The following is a 15,416-nucleotide window of genomic DNA, read 5'->3' on the forward strand; positions in this document are numbered from 1 at the left end:
AGGGGTGTGCCTTTGGCAAGATTATAGTGAACACAAGCAAACGCAGGCCGTAGTCTAGAGGTGGAAGACGACAGCCTGGGGCAAGTCTGCCTTCAACAGCCAGTTGTCGAGGTAGGGAAAGACTGAAACCCATAGCCGGCGCAGAAGAACTGCAACCATCACTTTTGTGAACACTGTGGGGCGCTGGTAAGCCGAAGGGGAGCAGGTTAACTGAAATTGTTCGTGACCTACCATGAACTGCAAGTAACGTCTGTGGTCAGGCAGGACGGGGAATATGAAAATGGGTTTCCTGCAAGTCCAACGCTACCATCCAGTGTCCAGGACAGAAAGGACCTGACCCAGAGTGGGCATTGGGAACATCCCCTTTCTCAAAAAGAGATTGAGGGCCCAGAGGTCTCGGAAAGGATGAAGGCCCTTGTCCTTTTTTTTAAGGGCAGAAAGTAGTGAGAATAACAACCATGACCTGCTTCTGGCACATGGACCATCTCTTGCCATCTGGACAAGAGAGCCATAACCTCCTTGCGGGGGAAATGCCAAGTGATCATCCTACAATCAGATGAAGGAGGGTAGCATGGAAGGAGGGGTAGTCCCTAAGGGGAAGGGAGTAGTCCCGAAGGGGAGGGAGTAGCCCCGAAGGGGAGGGAGTAGTCCCTTCCAACTATTTGCTAAACCCACCTGTCTGTTGTGATGGACTTCCAGTGGGGCAGGTGATGGTGGATCCTGCCTCCAACTGGCCCGTGATGGGATGATGGATTAGGGAGGTTTGGAGGTTGCAGTGGGTGGGGGAAGAGAGGAACAGTGTATTGCCACAGAAGGCAGGTTGAGGGCCAGGACCTCTGTTGCTCTTCGCACCACCACCATCGAGGCTCCCTCCTCCGTAGCCACAGTAGGGGGAGTAAGCATGCCAAAATCAGAGGTGGTGTCCAACCCACTGGCTTCACCCAGTTCCTGAGCCCAGTCTACATAAGGGAGGGCCGCCTGATAAAATTTACTGGACCGTTGGTCGGATACCCCAAGGCCAAAGGCTGCGGGTACAGGGGTACCTTTAGGTATCAGGAATCTTCATCCGGTTCTCTTGTTGTCAGAGGGGTCCTTTGGATTTAGGCTGCAGGCATTATGATGTTGGCCAGGAGGGATCAATCCAGGGTAGAGGCAAGGTCGGAATCACCTGGAGAACTGCTCTGGACTGCGAGGATCCATGGCAGTTCTGGAGTTCTTTTGAGTGGATTCTTCTGGACAGGGCTGCTGTCCTCTGGTGGGCAGGCAGTCCTCAGAGTGTTTGGAGAGATCGCTGGTCCTGCACAATGCATCGCCTCTTGCTAGCAGAGTCCTTGAAGCTGCAGACAGGCCGGTAGGGCTGGGGCCAAGTCAGTTGTCATCTGTAGTCCTCACTGCTGGAGTTTCGGCTTAGCAGTCCTCCTTTCTTCTTTTTGAGGTCGCCTGGAATATGGTGAGCTAGGTTCAGAGGAGCCCTTAAATCATAGATTTAGGGGCATTACAGGGGTCAGAGGACAGTAGCCAATGGATCTTCAGGTTCCTTGTAGCCCCGGCCTCCAGCACGCTTCCCTGCAAAGCACACTCTCCTGTCTGCTATTCCAGCGATGTGGGACTCCTCTTCAGGTGTGCTGAGTGGGCCTCACTGAGACTCCTGTGCCTGCTGCTTGGGGGGGGGGGGGGCTGCCTCCTCTGCTTGTGACTCTCCCAGCTGCTGAGGGTCACCTCGGACTCCCCTCCTGGGGTCGAGTACCCTAGGCCTTGCCGGTCCTCTACAGCCTCGCAAAACCACCTCAGACTTTTGCATTTGCCAAGGCTTGTTGGTGGTTTTCCAGCACCACTGACTGATTGCATCTTGACTGTCAACGTGGGATATCACTCATTACTTCTGGAGCTCTACTCCTGCGAAGCACTGCTGACTTTCTTCATCCACCGTCGACCTAGTCCTGCATTCACAGAAGGTTGGGTAGTGGCTCTCGCCACAGCCGGACACTATAACACGAACTGGACTTCGTCCCCTTCTTTTGCAGGTTTCTCTTCTGTCAGGATCCACCTTTCATTTCTTCTAGTCTTGTCTGGGTCTTGCACAGTCCTTTTCCAAAGCTCTCCTGTGGGTTTGGGGGAAAAAACAGGTACTTACCTCCTCTGTCCTGGTCGCTGGAGGGCACCCCGGTAGTTACCCTTTGGAGGTCCTAGTTCCTCCAGCTACCCTCTACCGATTCCACTTCCTTGGGTGGGGGAGTGTCTTTCGCATTCCACTTACTTGGTATATGGTTTGGTCTCCCCAGGGCCTTCACTATTTTCCTATTGTTTTTACTATTTGCTATTCTACTGTGCACAGTGTGTTTACTCACCTCCTAGTGGAGTATTGCCTATACAGTATTTTAGTATTTGTGTTACTACAATAAAGTACCTTTATTTATTTTTTAACATTGAGTGGCTTTCATGTGTGTAAGTGCTGCGTTACTGTAGTGGTACTGCATAAGCTTTGCATGTTTCCCAGATGACTTTTGGCTGCCCATCCACAGCTACCTCTAGAGAGCCCTGGCTTCCTAGACACTGCCAACACTTCACTAATAGGAGCTATCTGGATCTAGTATAAGGTGATAACACCCTAGGTACTCACCACACACCAGGCCAGCTTCACTTCAGCTCTGGACACCTTAAGGGAGGTCCTAGATGGAGTGGTAACTCCTCCCTGTTTTATTTAATTTTCCCACAGGACTTGCCACCAAAAGTGGGACTTTGGCCGGGGGGCGGGCATCTCCACTAGCTGGAGGGCACTGTAACAAGAGGCCTGAGCCTTTGAGGCTCACTGCCAAGTTTTACAGTTCCTGCGTCGAGGAGGTGTGAAGCACCTCAACCCGGAGCAGGCTTTGCTTCTGGCCTCAAAGAGCACAATGGCTCTCACCCCATGAGATCGGAAACCTGTCTTTTAGTGGCAGGCTGGCACAGATTGGTAAGCCTTACACTAAAGGGTTGGGTAAAATACAGGGGGAATCTGTAAGATGCCCTCTGGGTACACAGTACAATACATTAAATGCTGGCATCAGTGTGGGTTTATTGTGCTGAGAATTTTGATCTCAAACTTCCTAGCTTTCACTGAAGCCATCATGGAGCTGTAGAGTTTGTGATGACAAACTCCCAGCCCATTTACTTATTATAGCCACACTGCACTTACAAGGTCTACGAATGGACTTAGACACCGAGGAGGCATATTGCTCATGCATCTATGCCCTCACCAGTGTTATAGTGCACCCTGCCTTAGGGCTGTAAGACCTGCTAGAGGGGTGGACTTAAGAGACAGGCAGTGGTTTATAGGCATGGCACCCAGAGAGGGATGCCATGTTGACTTTACCTTTCTCCCCACCAGCACAAACAAGGTGCATAGGCAGTGTGCATGTGGTTGGTGTGGGGTCCCTTAGGGTGGCCCCATTAATGCTGCAGCCCTTAGAGACCCTTCCTGGTCACAGGCCTTCCAATAACACTGGTACCTTTTACAAGGGTCTTGTATGTGTGCCAGGGGAGTGCTAATTATGGAAACAATGGTGCAGTTTTAGGGAAAGAACACTGGTGCTGGGGTCTGGTTAGCAGGATCCTAGCACACTCTCAATCAAGTCAGCATCAATATCAGGCAAAGAATGGGGGGTAACCACGCCAGAAGGGGCACTTTCCTATAGTCTGTTACTAAGGACCTACAGACCAGAACTCTAAATTCATTGTGGGCTTGCCAAATCTCTGTCTCTCAAGAAAAAAACGTTTTCTTTAAGGCAGAGATTGATGTTGTCCATGCCCAGTTTCTCAAGTTGACCCAGAGAACAAGCGTTGCAAATTATCGAACACAAAACCTGCAAAACTATTTCCAAACCCATTGTAAATTTAATTAAATGAAAAATGATTAGTGTACAGTTACAGATAGTTGACAGCCTATTCAAAGTTAGTGACTTGAGAGTAAGAAGATTTCTAGCTTAACTATGCTTTGTTGGCAAGACCCTTGTAGCATCTAGGCTTTCGGGGGGGGGGGGGGGGGGGGGCAGTATATAGTAACCGTAATCTGTAAGTTAGAGGGTCACCCTAGGGACTGCAGCACTAGTTGTGCCACCCTGGGTGCAGCAAAGGTAAAACATGGTTCCCGTTCTGCCACTGCACAATGAAATGGCGTTTAAGTTTTTCAGCTGGTAGCTTGACATTGCCATTTAAAGCAATGGCAAAGTCCAATCTACCCTTTTTAATATATGTGTCGCCCCTAAGTCAGGCCTATCGAGTCCCAAGGCAAAGTGCTGTCTATTAGACAGCAGAACATGCACTTTTACAAGTTCAAATAATAAAAACAATTAACTGCTGCTTTTACTGTGCCCATTGGCTAGTGACCACAACCTTCCTGGAAAGCATTTTCTGGGAAAAAAAAGGGGCAACATTACCCCACAAAGCAAACGGTGCTTTGGAGGCTCAGGGCTAGTGCATCTATGTTCTCTGTTCAAGGACAATACCCTAGTCTTGTTGGTACCAAAATGTCCCTAATTTCTACAAAAAAGGGACTTTTGGAATATTCTTAAATAAACGGGAATCACCCCCCCCCCCCCTCACCACGTATGGTGTTCATATCTCATCAAATTGAATTCACAATTCCGATCACTCAAAAACAGCCGGGTCTGCTAAACCCAGAGAGGCATCTAAGTGCAGCTTGGCCACTCAGAAGTCAAGGTGCTGCCACAAGAAAAATTGCTGACACCACTGTATCGGGTGGCTGTAAGCCCAGTGCCGACTGGAATTATCCCCATCTCAAGAGGACTTCGAGGGACGTCGATCCCTGCGACCAAGTTCACCTTACCAAGCACGTGGACTGAGGATTAGCCCAAAGAAGACCCCCATCGGCCGCATAACATCTTCAGCACCTCTATCCCTTGCATCAGGACCACTCCATAGAAGTCATGAACAAGGAGCCACTTGATGCTGGAATTGGACTGGAGACTTTATTTTGTCAAGGTAACTGTCGACTGGCCACCTGCTGAGTTGGTCACCTAAAGTAACTAAGAAACCACATTGATAATAACTTAAGTTTCCTTGGAAATGTTCGTCAAAGTCGTTGAAGTTGCCAATACTTTATCGCAGCTGAGTGAAAAGAGCTGATTTATTATATCTTTTAAGTTCTGTAGCTCCTGAACCCTCTGACAATCTTTTTCATTTTGGTGTCTAAATTTACAAAACATCTTATCTATTTTTATAAACTGGTGTCTGATTTTGTGAGTGTCATATATTTCTTCTTCAATTGTTGTGGTGTTTTTTAAATGCTTTAGACGTGTTCTTTTGAGTAGGCCTACTTCACAGAGACACAGCTATCTAGGGTTGGGGTAAGGGTTTAACAAACAACCTTACAGGTCCTGAAGGAGTTGGTAGTGTAGGTCACACAACCACACCATATAATACAACCCATTTCCTTCCATCACCCTTTGACATAATCCCACACTTTCACATTTATAGGGATAGTTTACCAAGGATGTGAAAGGTCCAATTAAGTAGAAGAAATGGTTTCTTACCTGTAACTCCAGTTCTCTCGTAGGGGTATTTCCATGATAGTCATAAGCACTGAATAGTTCCGCGCGCCTGCGGGGACCCCGGAGCACTGTTGTGTAGTATATTCTTAAGTGCAATCATCAGCTCCTTGACAAAAAGGTCTGTGAAAAACACTTAAGAATAACAATGTGCAGCCTATGTGAACAGCTACACAGGCCAAATTGTTAGAAGAAAAAAACAGTTGTAGTGTAAATTTCACGTTTAAACCTCTATTTATTCTATAAATACATAAATAAATACATTCTCATATTTTATTTACACCTCTCATGAGAATAAAAACAATGTAGGGCAGTGTAGCCCATAGGCTGCCATTATACAGAATGAAAATAGAGCTGTGCCTTTAAGAAAGTAAAGTCTTCCTGTTTCCCATCATGCACAGCAAAAGGCAGTTGCCTCAGTTCTTTTTTGGAGGCTATTAACCTGACATGAAGAAAAAACAAAACATTTGTTGGAGTACCAACCTCCATAATATTCATGTTCTATGTCAACTCCACCGGGGAGGAGGGAGGGTTGCTTATGACTATCATGGAAATACCCCTACGAGAGAACTGGAGTTACAGGTAAGAAACCATTTCTTCTCTCGTAGGGGATTTCCATGTATAGTCATAAGCACTGAATAGAGTAGCAAGCCCATCCCCATAACCGCGGTGGAGTAGATATAAGAATACTGAGAAAAACATGAATCATGCAAACAAATTCTTGAGCAAAGCCTGCCCAACCTGAGCATCTGCCCTAGCGTCTGTATCAAGGCAGTAATGCTTAGTAAAGGTATGGACCGACCTCCAAGTGGCAGCCTTGCATATTTCTGCCAAAGGGACATTTCTCATCAAGGCTACAGTAGCTGCTTTCCCTCTGGTAGAGTGGGCTTTTGGCCTACCACCAAGGGATTTGTTTGCTAACTGATAACATAACATTATACATGAAACAATCCACCTGGATAAAGATTGTTTAGATGTACCCAAACCTGTTCTGATTGGGCCATAGTTAATAAAAAGCTGTTGTGATTTTCGTAAGCTTTTTGTCCTGTCCAAGTAAAATTTCAATACTCTCTTTACATCCAGAGAGTGCAGAGTTCTCTCAGCAGGAGTAGCTGGATTCTGAAAGAAAGTCGGTAATGAAATTGTTTGGTTCACATGGAAGTCGGAGACTACCTTAGGTAAAAATTTTGGATGAGTTCTCATTACCACTTTTGCAGAATGAAAAACCGTGTAGGGTTCCTGAGCGCAAAGGGCCTGGATTTCGCTGACCCTACGCGCTGAAGTGATTGCCACCAGAAAAGCAGCTTTCCATGTGAGATGTTGCAGCGATGCCTTATGTATTGGCTCGAATGGCGGCAGCATCAGACGTGATAAGACAACGTTCAGTTCCCATGGAGGAGAAGGCTTTCTAATGGGGGGAAAAACCTTCTTTAAACCTTCTAGGAAATCCTTAATAATCGGAATCCGAAAAAAGGAAGTTTGTGAAGGACTCTTTCTGTATGCTGTGACAGCCGCCAAGTGAACTTTTATTGACGACAGTTGTAAGCCCGATTTTGCCAAACTTAACAAGTATGGCAGGATAGATTGTTCTCCACAGGAAACCGGGTCAATGTTGTTGTGTAAACACCAAATGCAGAATCTCTTCCACTTGCTTGCATAGGCTGATCGTGTGGAAGGGCGCTTTGCTTCCTTCAGAATTTCCATACAATCCTGAGGTAGGTTCAAGTGTCCATATTGCACTAGCTCAGGAGCCATGCTGCCAAACTCAACGATGAGGGGTTGGGATGAGATATCTGCCCTCTGAACTTCGTGAGAAGGTCCGGACGATATGGTAGCCTGATGTGTGGTTTGAGTGACCGGTGAAGAAGGTCTGGGAACCACCACTGGCGTGGCCACTCCGGAGCAATTAGGATCATTTTGGTCTGAACATTGGACAGCTTCTGGAGGACCGCCGGAATCAGGGGAAGCGGTGGAAAGGCGTAAAGAAATGCTCCTGACCAGCTTATCCACAGGGCATTCCCCAGTGTCCCTGGATGGTAATATCTGGAGGCGAAGTTTTGGCATTTTTTGTTTTCTGGGGTTGCGAATAGGTCTGTAGAGGGGGTACCCCAGAGTGCGAAAATGGAATGAACGACGTCGTCGTGTAGTACCCATTCGTGGTTCTCGTCCATTACCCGACTGAGGGCATCCGCTTGAACATTCTGGATGCCGGGCAGGTGAGTTGCCACTAGTGACAGGTTCCTGGCTAGAAGCCAATGCCAGATTGTCTGAGCCTCTCTGGATAAAATTCTGGACCTGGTGCCTCCTTGTTTGTTCACGTAGTACATAGTGGCCACGTTGTCTGTCTGGAGAAGGAGAGTTTCCGTTCTCAGAGAGGGAAGGAAGGCTTTGAGCGCAAGGTGGACTGCGCGAAGTTCCAGCAGGTTGATGTGATAGAGACTCTCTCTCTGTGACCACTCGCCTTGGACTCGAAGATGTTCCATGTGCGCCCCCCATCCGATCAGTGACGCATCTGTTACGATGGTTTGAGATGGGGGCCGTTGTTGGAACGGAATCCCCACCAAGAGATTGCTGGGTAAACACCACCACTTGAGGGATTGTAGGGTGTGAGGAGAAAGAAGGACTTTGTTCTCCCAATCGTCCCTCAGTTGACACCACTGATCCTCCAGGTTTTCCTGCAATGGTCTCATATGGAGGCGAGCATTGGGAACCAGATGGATACAAGACGCCATCGAGCCCAGTAGAGAAGCTATTATTCTTGCAGTGGCTTGAGGTCTTTCCTGCAGTTGTTTGCACTTCTGGAGAATCGATAACCGTCGTTCCTCCGAAGGAAACACCTTTCCTAGCCTGGTATCTACAATGGCCCCTAAGTAATGCAACCTCTGAACAGGTGTTGCTGTAGATTTCAGGAGATTGACTTGAAGACCAAGTTTTTGCAGCAGTTGTAGAGTCCATTCGAAATGTTGCTGTGTCTCGAGACAACTGGAGGCCTTTATGAGCCAATCGTCTAGATAGGGGTAGACGAATATTCGCTGTTTCCTCAAGTGGGCGGCTACTACCGCCATGCATTTGGAAAAAGTTCTTGGCGCTGATTTTAGGCCGAAAGGTAGAACTGCAAATTGGTAATGGCGTTTTCCGACAGTGAACCTTAGGAATTTTCGATGTTTCTTGGTTACTGGGATGTGAAAGTAAGCGTCGCAAAGATCTATCGCACATAGCCAGTCGCCCTGACGTAGATGTGGATAAATTTGGTGTAAGGCTAACATCCTGAATTTTTCTTTGCGAATCCATTTGTTTGCTGTCCTCAGATCTAAGATGGGACGAAACTCTTGTTTGTCTTTTTTCGGTACAAGGAAATATCTCGAATAAATCCCCTTCCCTTGCTGGCTGATGGGAACGGGTTCTATGGCTCTTTTTTGCAATAGGATATTGACCTCTAACTGTAGAGCTTCGAGATGGCGGTTGGCTGTTTTGGGTGGAACAGATGGTGGAGGACTGGTGAATCTGAGAGCGTAACCATGTCTCACAATATTCAATACCCAGGCGTCTGTTGTGATGCGTAGCCACTCGTCCAGATGATTTGAGATACTTCCCCCTACCGGAGTGGATAACGGAGGAGGGGGAAGCAAAGATTCAGGGCTTAGACGTGGGAGCCTGTCGAGTTGCCTGAGTTTGAGGTGTTGAACGACCCCTTGTCGACCTTCGCTGAGTAGAGAAACCCCTTTGATACTGCTGTTGTTGCTGTTGCTGGGGGCGCGAAGACATCCAGTGTGGCGACTGATACCGGTGGGTGAAAAGTCGTCGTTGATATGGCCGGAAAACCTTTCTTTGTTCTTTCGGTCTTTCCATCCCTACCGCTTTCAAGGTATCTAGTTCAGCTTTCATTCTAGCCATCTCGTCATCGGCATGAGAACCGAACAAGGTGGAGCCCGAGAAAGGCAGGTTTTGTATTCTCTGCTGCGCTTCAGGTTTGAGTGATGTAAGTCTCAACCATGCATGCCTTCTGAGCGCTATCCCGTGTGCATAATTGTGTGCGGATAGCACCGAAGAGTCAGCTGCAGCACTTATAATTTGGTTAGACACCATGGATCCCTCACCCACGACCTCCAGGAAATCTTCCCTTTTATCCTTAGGAAGATGTTCCGCAAACTGTATTAAAGAGTCCCAGAGGGCACGATCGTACCGCCCTAATAACGCAGTAGCGCTGGCTGCCTTCATCGTGACGGCTGCAGTAGAGCATACTTTTCGTCCTGCAGCATCTATCTTTCTGCTCTCTTTATCTGGAGGTGAAGAAGAAGATGGTGAGGTTGAATGCAGTTTCTTTGCCGCTACTATGACCACCGAATCAGGAACTGGGTCCGACCTCAAGAATAGAGGATCTTGTTCTGGTGGACGATATTTTTTAATAAGTCTGGAAGGAGCAGACTTTGTTGCGGCCGGTGCAAGGAAAATATCCATTGCTGGTTCAAGGAGACCTGGAACCAGTGGAAGCAAAGGTCTGGAAGATGTCCTGTGATGCAAGGTCTCGAAGATCACTGACGTCGATGGGGCAGGTACCGCCAGCGGGATGTTCAGCTTGGTTGCCCCTCATACTAAGACCTCCTGGAACGTATTCACATCATCTATGGGGGACACTCTCGGGGACGGTGAGTCCGATAGGGTTGGAGAGTAGTCCCGTGTAGACGAAGAAGAACGCCTGTGATGTGAATGCTGAGATCTCTGTGGGTCATGACGGTGTCGAGAGGAAGAAGAGCGTCTAGAGGAATGTCCCGAACGTCTTACAGACCGCGTTGGAGTCCTCAAAACAGACTCTACAGGCGGAGCCGGAAGAGGCGCCGTAGGTGTTACCGGCGTCTGTGGCAATGGTGATTGTCGAGGAGAGAGTTGTGGAGACGCTGGAAGGAGGATGATTGAAGCCGAGGATTCTGAGGTTGTATAAACCCTCCTAGGTCTTTTTGATTGTCTCGACGTCGACACACTCCTCGACGTCGAAGTACGGTGACGGCGAGTGTCCTTCGCCGTCGATTCTTCTCGCCGTTGAGAATCTCTCGACGACGACCCTCGACGTCGCCGTGATGACGGTGAACGTCTACGACGTCGAGCACCCCTCGACGTTGATCGATCTCGCCGTTTCGACGGCGAACCGGATTCAGATCTCCTCGACGTGGAACGTCCTCGCCGTGTCGACGGTGACCCAGATCTCGACGGCGAAAGTCCACGCCGTCTCGACGGCGAAATCGTCGTCGACGGCGAGCGATGTCTCTTTCTCGCCGGCGAACCACTCCTCGACGGCGAGCATGTTGGCGCCGTTCCTTGCCTCGACGTCGACGCCCTCGACGTCGTCGGAGACCTGTGCCGTTTTTGAGCCGGTCTGGTCGGAGTTATAGAGGAACCAGTGTGAGCCCTGGTAGAAGACTGACCTTCTCCTCGCTCTGTGGTAGAATGACCACTTTTCCTCCTGTCCTCTTTCGCCTGGAGTCGGATCTTCTCCCTGTCACGAAGGGTCCTTCTGGAGAAGGTTTTGCAGATGTCACACGACTCCGGTTTGTGGCTGGATGGAAGGCAAATTATGCAGACCCGATGTGGATCTGTTTTGGCCTTTTTTCTGCCACAAGAAGGACATTTGTCAAACAGTGAAGGCATTTCTGAAGTAGAAAAACCTCAAAATTCTGTCAGAATCTAACAGAAAAAAGCAGAAAATTATCACTCAATGTTAAAAACGTCGAGTGAAAATGAAATTCAAAAGATTTTAAATGAATTTCTGTCACAAAAGGATTTTGTGAGGTAGAGCTCAATGCTTCAGGGTCCTGTCAGAAAGGAGCCGGAAAAAAGAACTGAGGCAACTGCCTTTTGCTGTGCATGATGGGAAACAGGAAGACTTTACTTTCTTAAAGGCACAGCTCTATTTTCATTCTGTATAATGGCAGCCTATGGGCTACACTGCCCTACATTGTTTTTATTCTCATGAGAGGTGTAAATAAAATATGAGAATGTATTTATTTATGTATTTATAGAATAAATAGAGGTTTAAACGTGAAATTTACACTACAACTGTTTTTTTCTTCTAACAATTTGGCCTGTGTAGCTGTTCACATAGGCTGCACATTGTTATTCTTAAGTGTTTTTCACAGACCTTTTTGTCAAGGAGCTGATGATTGCACTTAAGAATATACTACACAACAGTGCTCCGGGGTCCCCGCAGGCGCGCGGAACTATTCAGTGCTTATGACTATACATGGAAATCCCCTACGAGAGAAATATTTATTCAGACTACATAAAACTCTGACTACAATATATCAAAAGTAGCTGAAAATTTAATGAAACAGGTTACAAATATGAAAACTTCAAACGTTTTATCAGTTATCTGAAAGAATACTGAGCCAGATAGTTTACCTTCTTGTATCTCTTCTTCAAATCTGGATAGGTCTCCAATTTAAGTTGTTTCCCTGTGTTTGGCCTATAAATTAAGAACAGCTTTTTTTTGGAGTTTACTTCTTTTGCTAAGATGGTGGTCTTCTTGTTATTTCGGATCTGAAAGAAAAGCATGCTCTGATACTAAAGTCAACACAACAAACAGTTTTAAGTTTCTATGGTCAACAACAGCACAATAGAAAAACAAAGAAACATCACATTATCCCAGACAATGTTTTTCATTATCAACTATCTGAAATGTTAGAATCCCGCAAAAGACCAACAGTAAACTAAAAGATCGGATTAACCCTTTTCAGTATTTGGGAAATCCCACAACTTGGACTTAAGCTTTAGAATTACATTCCTCCTTGGTAACTTTGTGCACCCATACCAACATTTGTTCTGGCAGATTCTGAGCTTTCAATTGGTGAGCCCCTGGAAAAACATCAAATTCAGAGTGAAGATATAAAAAACGTGAACATTTTAATTGTTTAACACATTTGCCTCAAAATGCTTGGACCTTTCAAAGGACAAATATCTCAAACAGATGCCTTTTCCTTTTAGAGAGGTTTGAACGCGCTCTACCCTACTGCTTCTGTATAAGTGGTGTAGCTTCCATTAAAACTAACTACACCTGATGTTCTGGTGCAGGATTCAGAGAGATTGACACAGGATTTGAATTTAGGAGAGTACTTTTTTTTTAAATTATTTAAATGACCCATCTGTTGGTTATGTTCTCCTATTCCCCCAAAATGACTGGAAACATTCCCTCTCCCCAAAAGGGTGGACAGAGGGGAGCAAGTTGAAGAGTCATTGTATAGTAACATTAGACTTAAAATGTCGAGGAGTGAGGCAGTTGGTGTTATTGCTAACTTCCATATCTGGTATAAAGTTTGGTTGCAGCTTATTGGACCGAAAAGGAAATGGACCCTTTGCGTCTGGTGGGAACAACAGCCCCCGCGCCTGGACTGAGGCTTAAATTTCCTCTCCAAATCCAAGCCGACCACTTTCATGGCTTCAGCCTCATTTCTCATTTTTCACATATCTGTGTGGGATTTGGAAAGAACTGATCAGGTGAATGCTATTTTCATATATTTTTTTTTTAGTTGTGCTTCAGTTTCAAAGATCTCAATCACAGCCAACAAGCATGTTTGTGGGAGATCCCATGCCAAAAGTCTGATCTGCAGGTCAACAAAATCAAGGGAAGCAATAATTCTTGATTGGACATTAGTAGTCCCTCTTACACAACATCCAAAATGCCTTAACATCATTGTCTTAGGAGCTCATCCTCGAAGAACAAGTAACTTATCTTCAGTAACGCCTTATCTGGTAAACACTATCTAGCTGTAGACTCCTTACCTTTGAATTCTCTCCAGGAGTCAGACTGGATCCAGAAATTGCTGGTGAGCAGTACCCCTGTGCGCGGGTAGGTGGTGTCAATTAGCTCTGTGTCCCACATCGGGGTAGTCTGCGCCAGAAGTAACAGTGCGGTACCTGAATAGGTGCCACCCAGGAGCACTGATGTCAGTTTTTTTCCATGACTTTCCGTGCCAGAAGCGCAGACCCATGAAGAATATAGAGCACTGGTGTGTCGAAAATACAACCCTGAATGAGGTCATCCCTGTCCCTAGAAATCCATTCGCAGAGCGGGGAGGGTGGGTTGGTAAGGAATCTGCTGGTAGATATAGTCTCTGCAAGGTAAGGCATTACCAAAGCTAAGTAACTTGTTCCTCTGATTGGGCCTTCTAGCTGCATATTCCTTACCTTTGAATAGGTAAACCAAGCAATACCATCCTCAGAGGTGGGTCTGCGAACCAATTTCAAACCAGAAAGTGCTGCAGGACCAAATGGGAAAAATGCCTATCTCAACGGACCCGATTGTCTAGGCAATAATGTTTGGTAAATGTATTCAGATGCCCATGATGCTGCCTGGCAGATGTCCAGGACCAGAACTACACATGCTAACACAGTGGTCACAGCTTCAGCTCTGGTGGAATGAACTCACAAACCTTCAGGAGGTTTCTTCTTGGCCAGTGCGTAGCAGATCTTGATGCAGAGCATGACCCAACAAGAGTTTGTTAGCTTCTGCACTGCCTGACCTAAATTTGCACCCACATATTCCACAAAGAATTGGTCATCCACCTGAAACTCTCAGGTATGGTCAAGGTAGAACGCCAAAGTTTTTTTTTTTTGGGTCCAGACAATGGAGTCTCTCCTCTTCCTTAGAATGATGAGTGGGCGCGTAAAAAGTAGGCAAAGTGATAGATTGGCGTACATGAAAATGTGTGACCACTTTTGGAAGAAAAGAGGCCATTCTGTGAAGTAACACTTTGTCAGGATATGGAGAGAGGTAGGGTGGCTTAGCTGATAAGGCCTGAAGCTCACTCACTTGGAGTGCAGATGTCATTGCCACAAGGAAGGCTGTTTTTAGTGTTAGAAATCTAAGGGGACAATTGTGGAGAGGCTCGAAAGGAGCACACATCAAAAATGCTAGAATCATCAAAAAATGTTACAACTAGATTAAGGTCACACCGAGGAATAATGAATGGAGAAGGAGGAAAGAGATAGGTCAGACATTTGAGGAGCCTATGTACAATAGGGGACTTGAACAAAGAAGACTGATCAGGTAAACACAAGAAAGCAGAAATAGCAGATAAATAGCCCTTAAGAGTGTGCAAAGCAGAGCCATGCTGGACAAGGAGAAGAATGAAAAGTAGAACCTCAGAAAGAGGATCAAGAGGTTTCTTTGCACACCACACCACAAATTTCTACCAACAGCAGACATACTGTCTTGGTGGAGGGACGCCAGGCTGCCAAGATGACATTACAGGCTTCAGGAAGAAGGTCAAAAACTGTCAAATGTTGCCGCTCAATCTCCACGCAAGAAGGAGGAAAGTGGAAAGGTTTGGGTGAAGAGCCCTCCCCTGCTGCTGTGACAGAAGATCCTCCTAAAGAGGCAGTCTGATCAGAGATTGATGGACATGCTCAGTAGCTCAGAATACCAGACTCTCCATGCCCAGTCCTGAGCCACAAGGACAACATAGGTCCAGACTCCTCTGACCTTCCTGAGAACTCTGGGCAGGAATAGCATGGGCAGAAAGGCGTACAGGTGGCCTGAGTACCACTCAAGATGAAGTGTCTCTGAGAAAGAGCCAACTTGGAAACTCCAGCGTGAAAAGCTGCTGATATTGCGCATTCTCAGCAAAGGCAAATACATCTAACCAAGGCGCTCTCCACTGCTGAGACACCCTGTGCCACCTCAGGGTGGAGATGACATTTGTGACCCGCTGGGCATCTTTGGCTGAGATTGCCCACTCTGGCATTCAGAGAGCCCACCAGATGTTGGACCACCAGGGATCTGCCCTGCTGTTCCAGCTATGTCCAGAGGTACAGAGCCTCTTGACAAAGGGTCTACGACCCCACCCTGCTTATTGCAATACCACATGGTGGAGGTGTTGT

General features: G+C 46.9%; 1 protein-coding gene across 4 annotated transcripts in view; it reads right to left on the reverse strand.

The window, feature by feature from the left end:
- Window positions 1–15,416, reverse strand: part of SBNO1 (strawberry notch homolog 1) — a 1,077,952-nt gene that overhangs the window by 116,191 nt on the left and 946,345 nt on the right. For all 4 annotated transcript variants that reach the window (XM_069214997.1, XM_069214996.1, XM_069214993.1 and 1 more), the window contains one exon: window positions 11,940–12,077. In XM_069214997.1, coding sequence (XP_069071098.1) covers window positions 11,940–12,077 — 138 coding nt within the window. The remainder of the gene's footprint in view (window positions 1–11,939; window positions 12,078–15,416) is intronic.

The sequence above is a fragment of the Pleurodeles waltl genome, chromosome 11 (genome assembly GCF_031143425.1).
Source record: "Pleurodeles waltl isolate 20211129_DDA chromosome 11, aPleWal1.hap1.20221129, whole genome shotgun sequence".
Lineage (NCBI taxonomy): Eukaryota > Metazoa > Chordata > Amphibia > Caudata > Salamandridae > Pleurodeles > Pleurodeles waltl.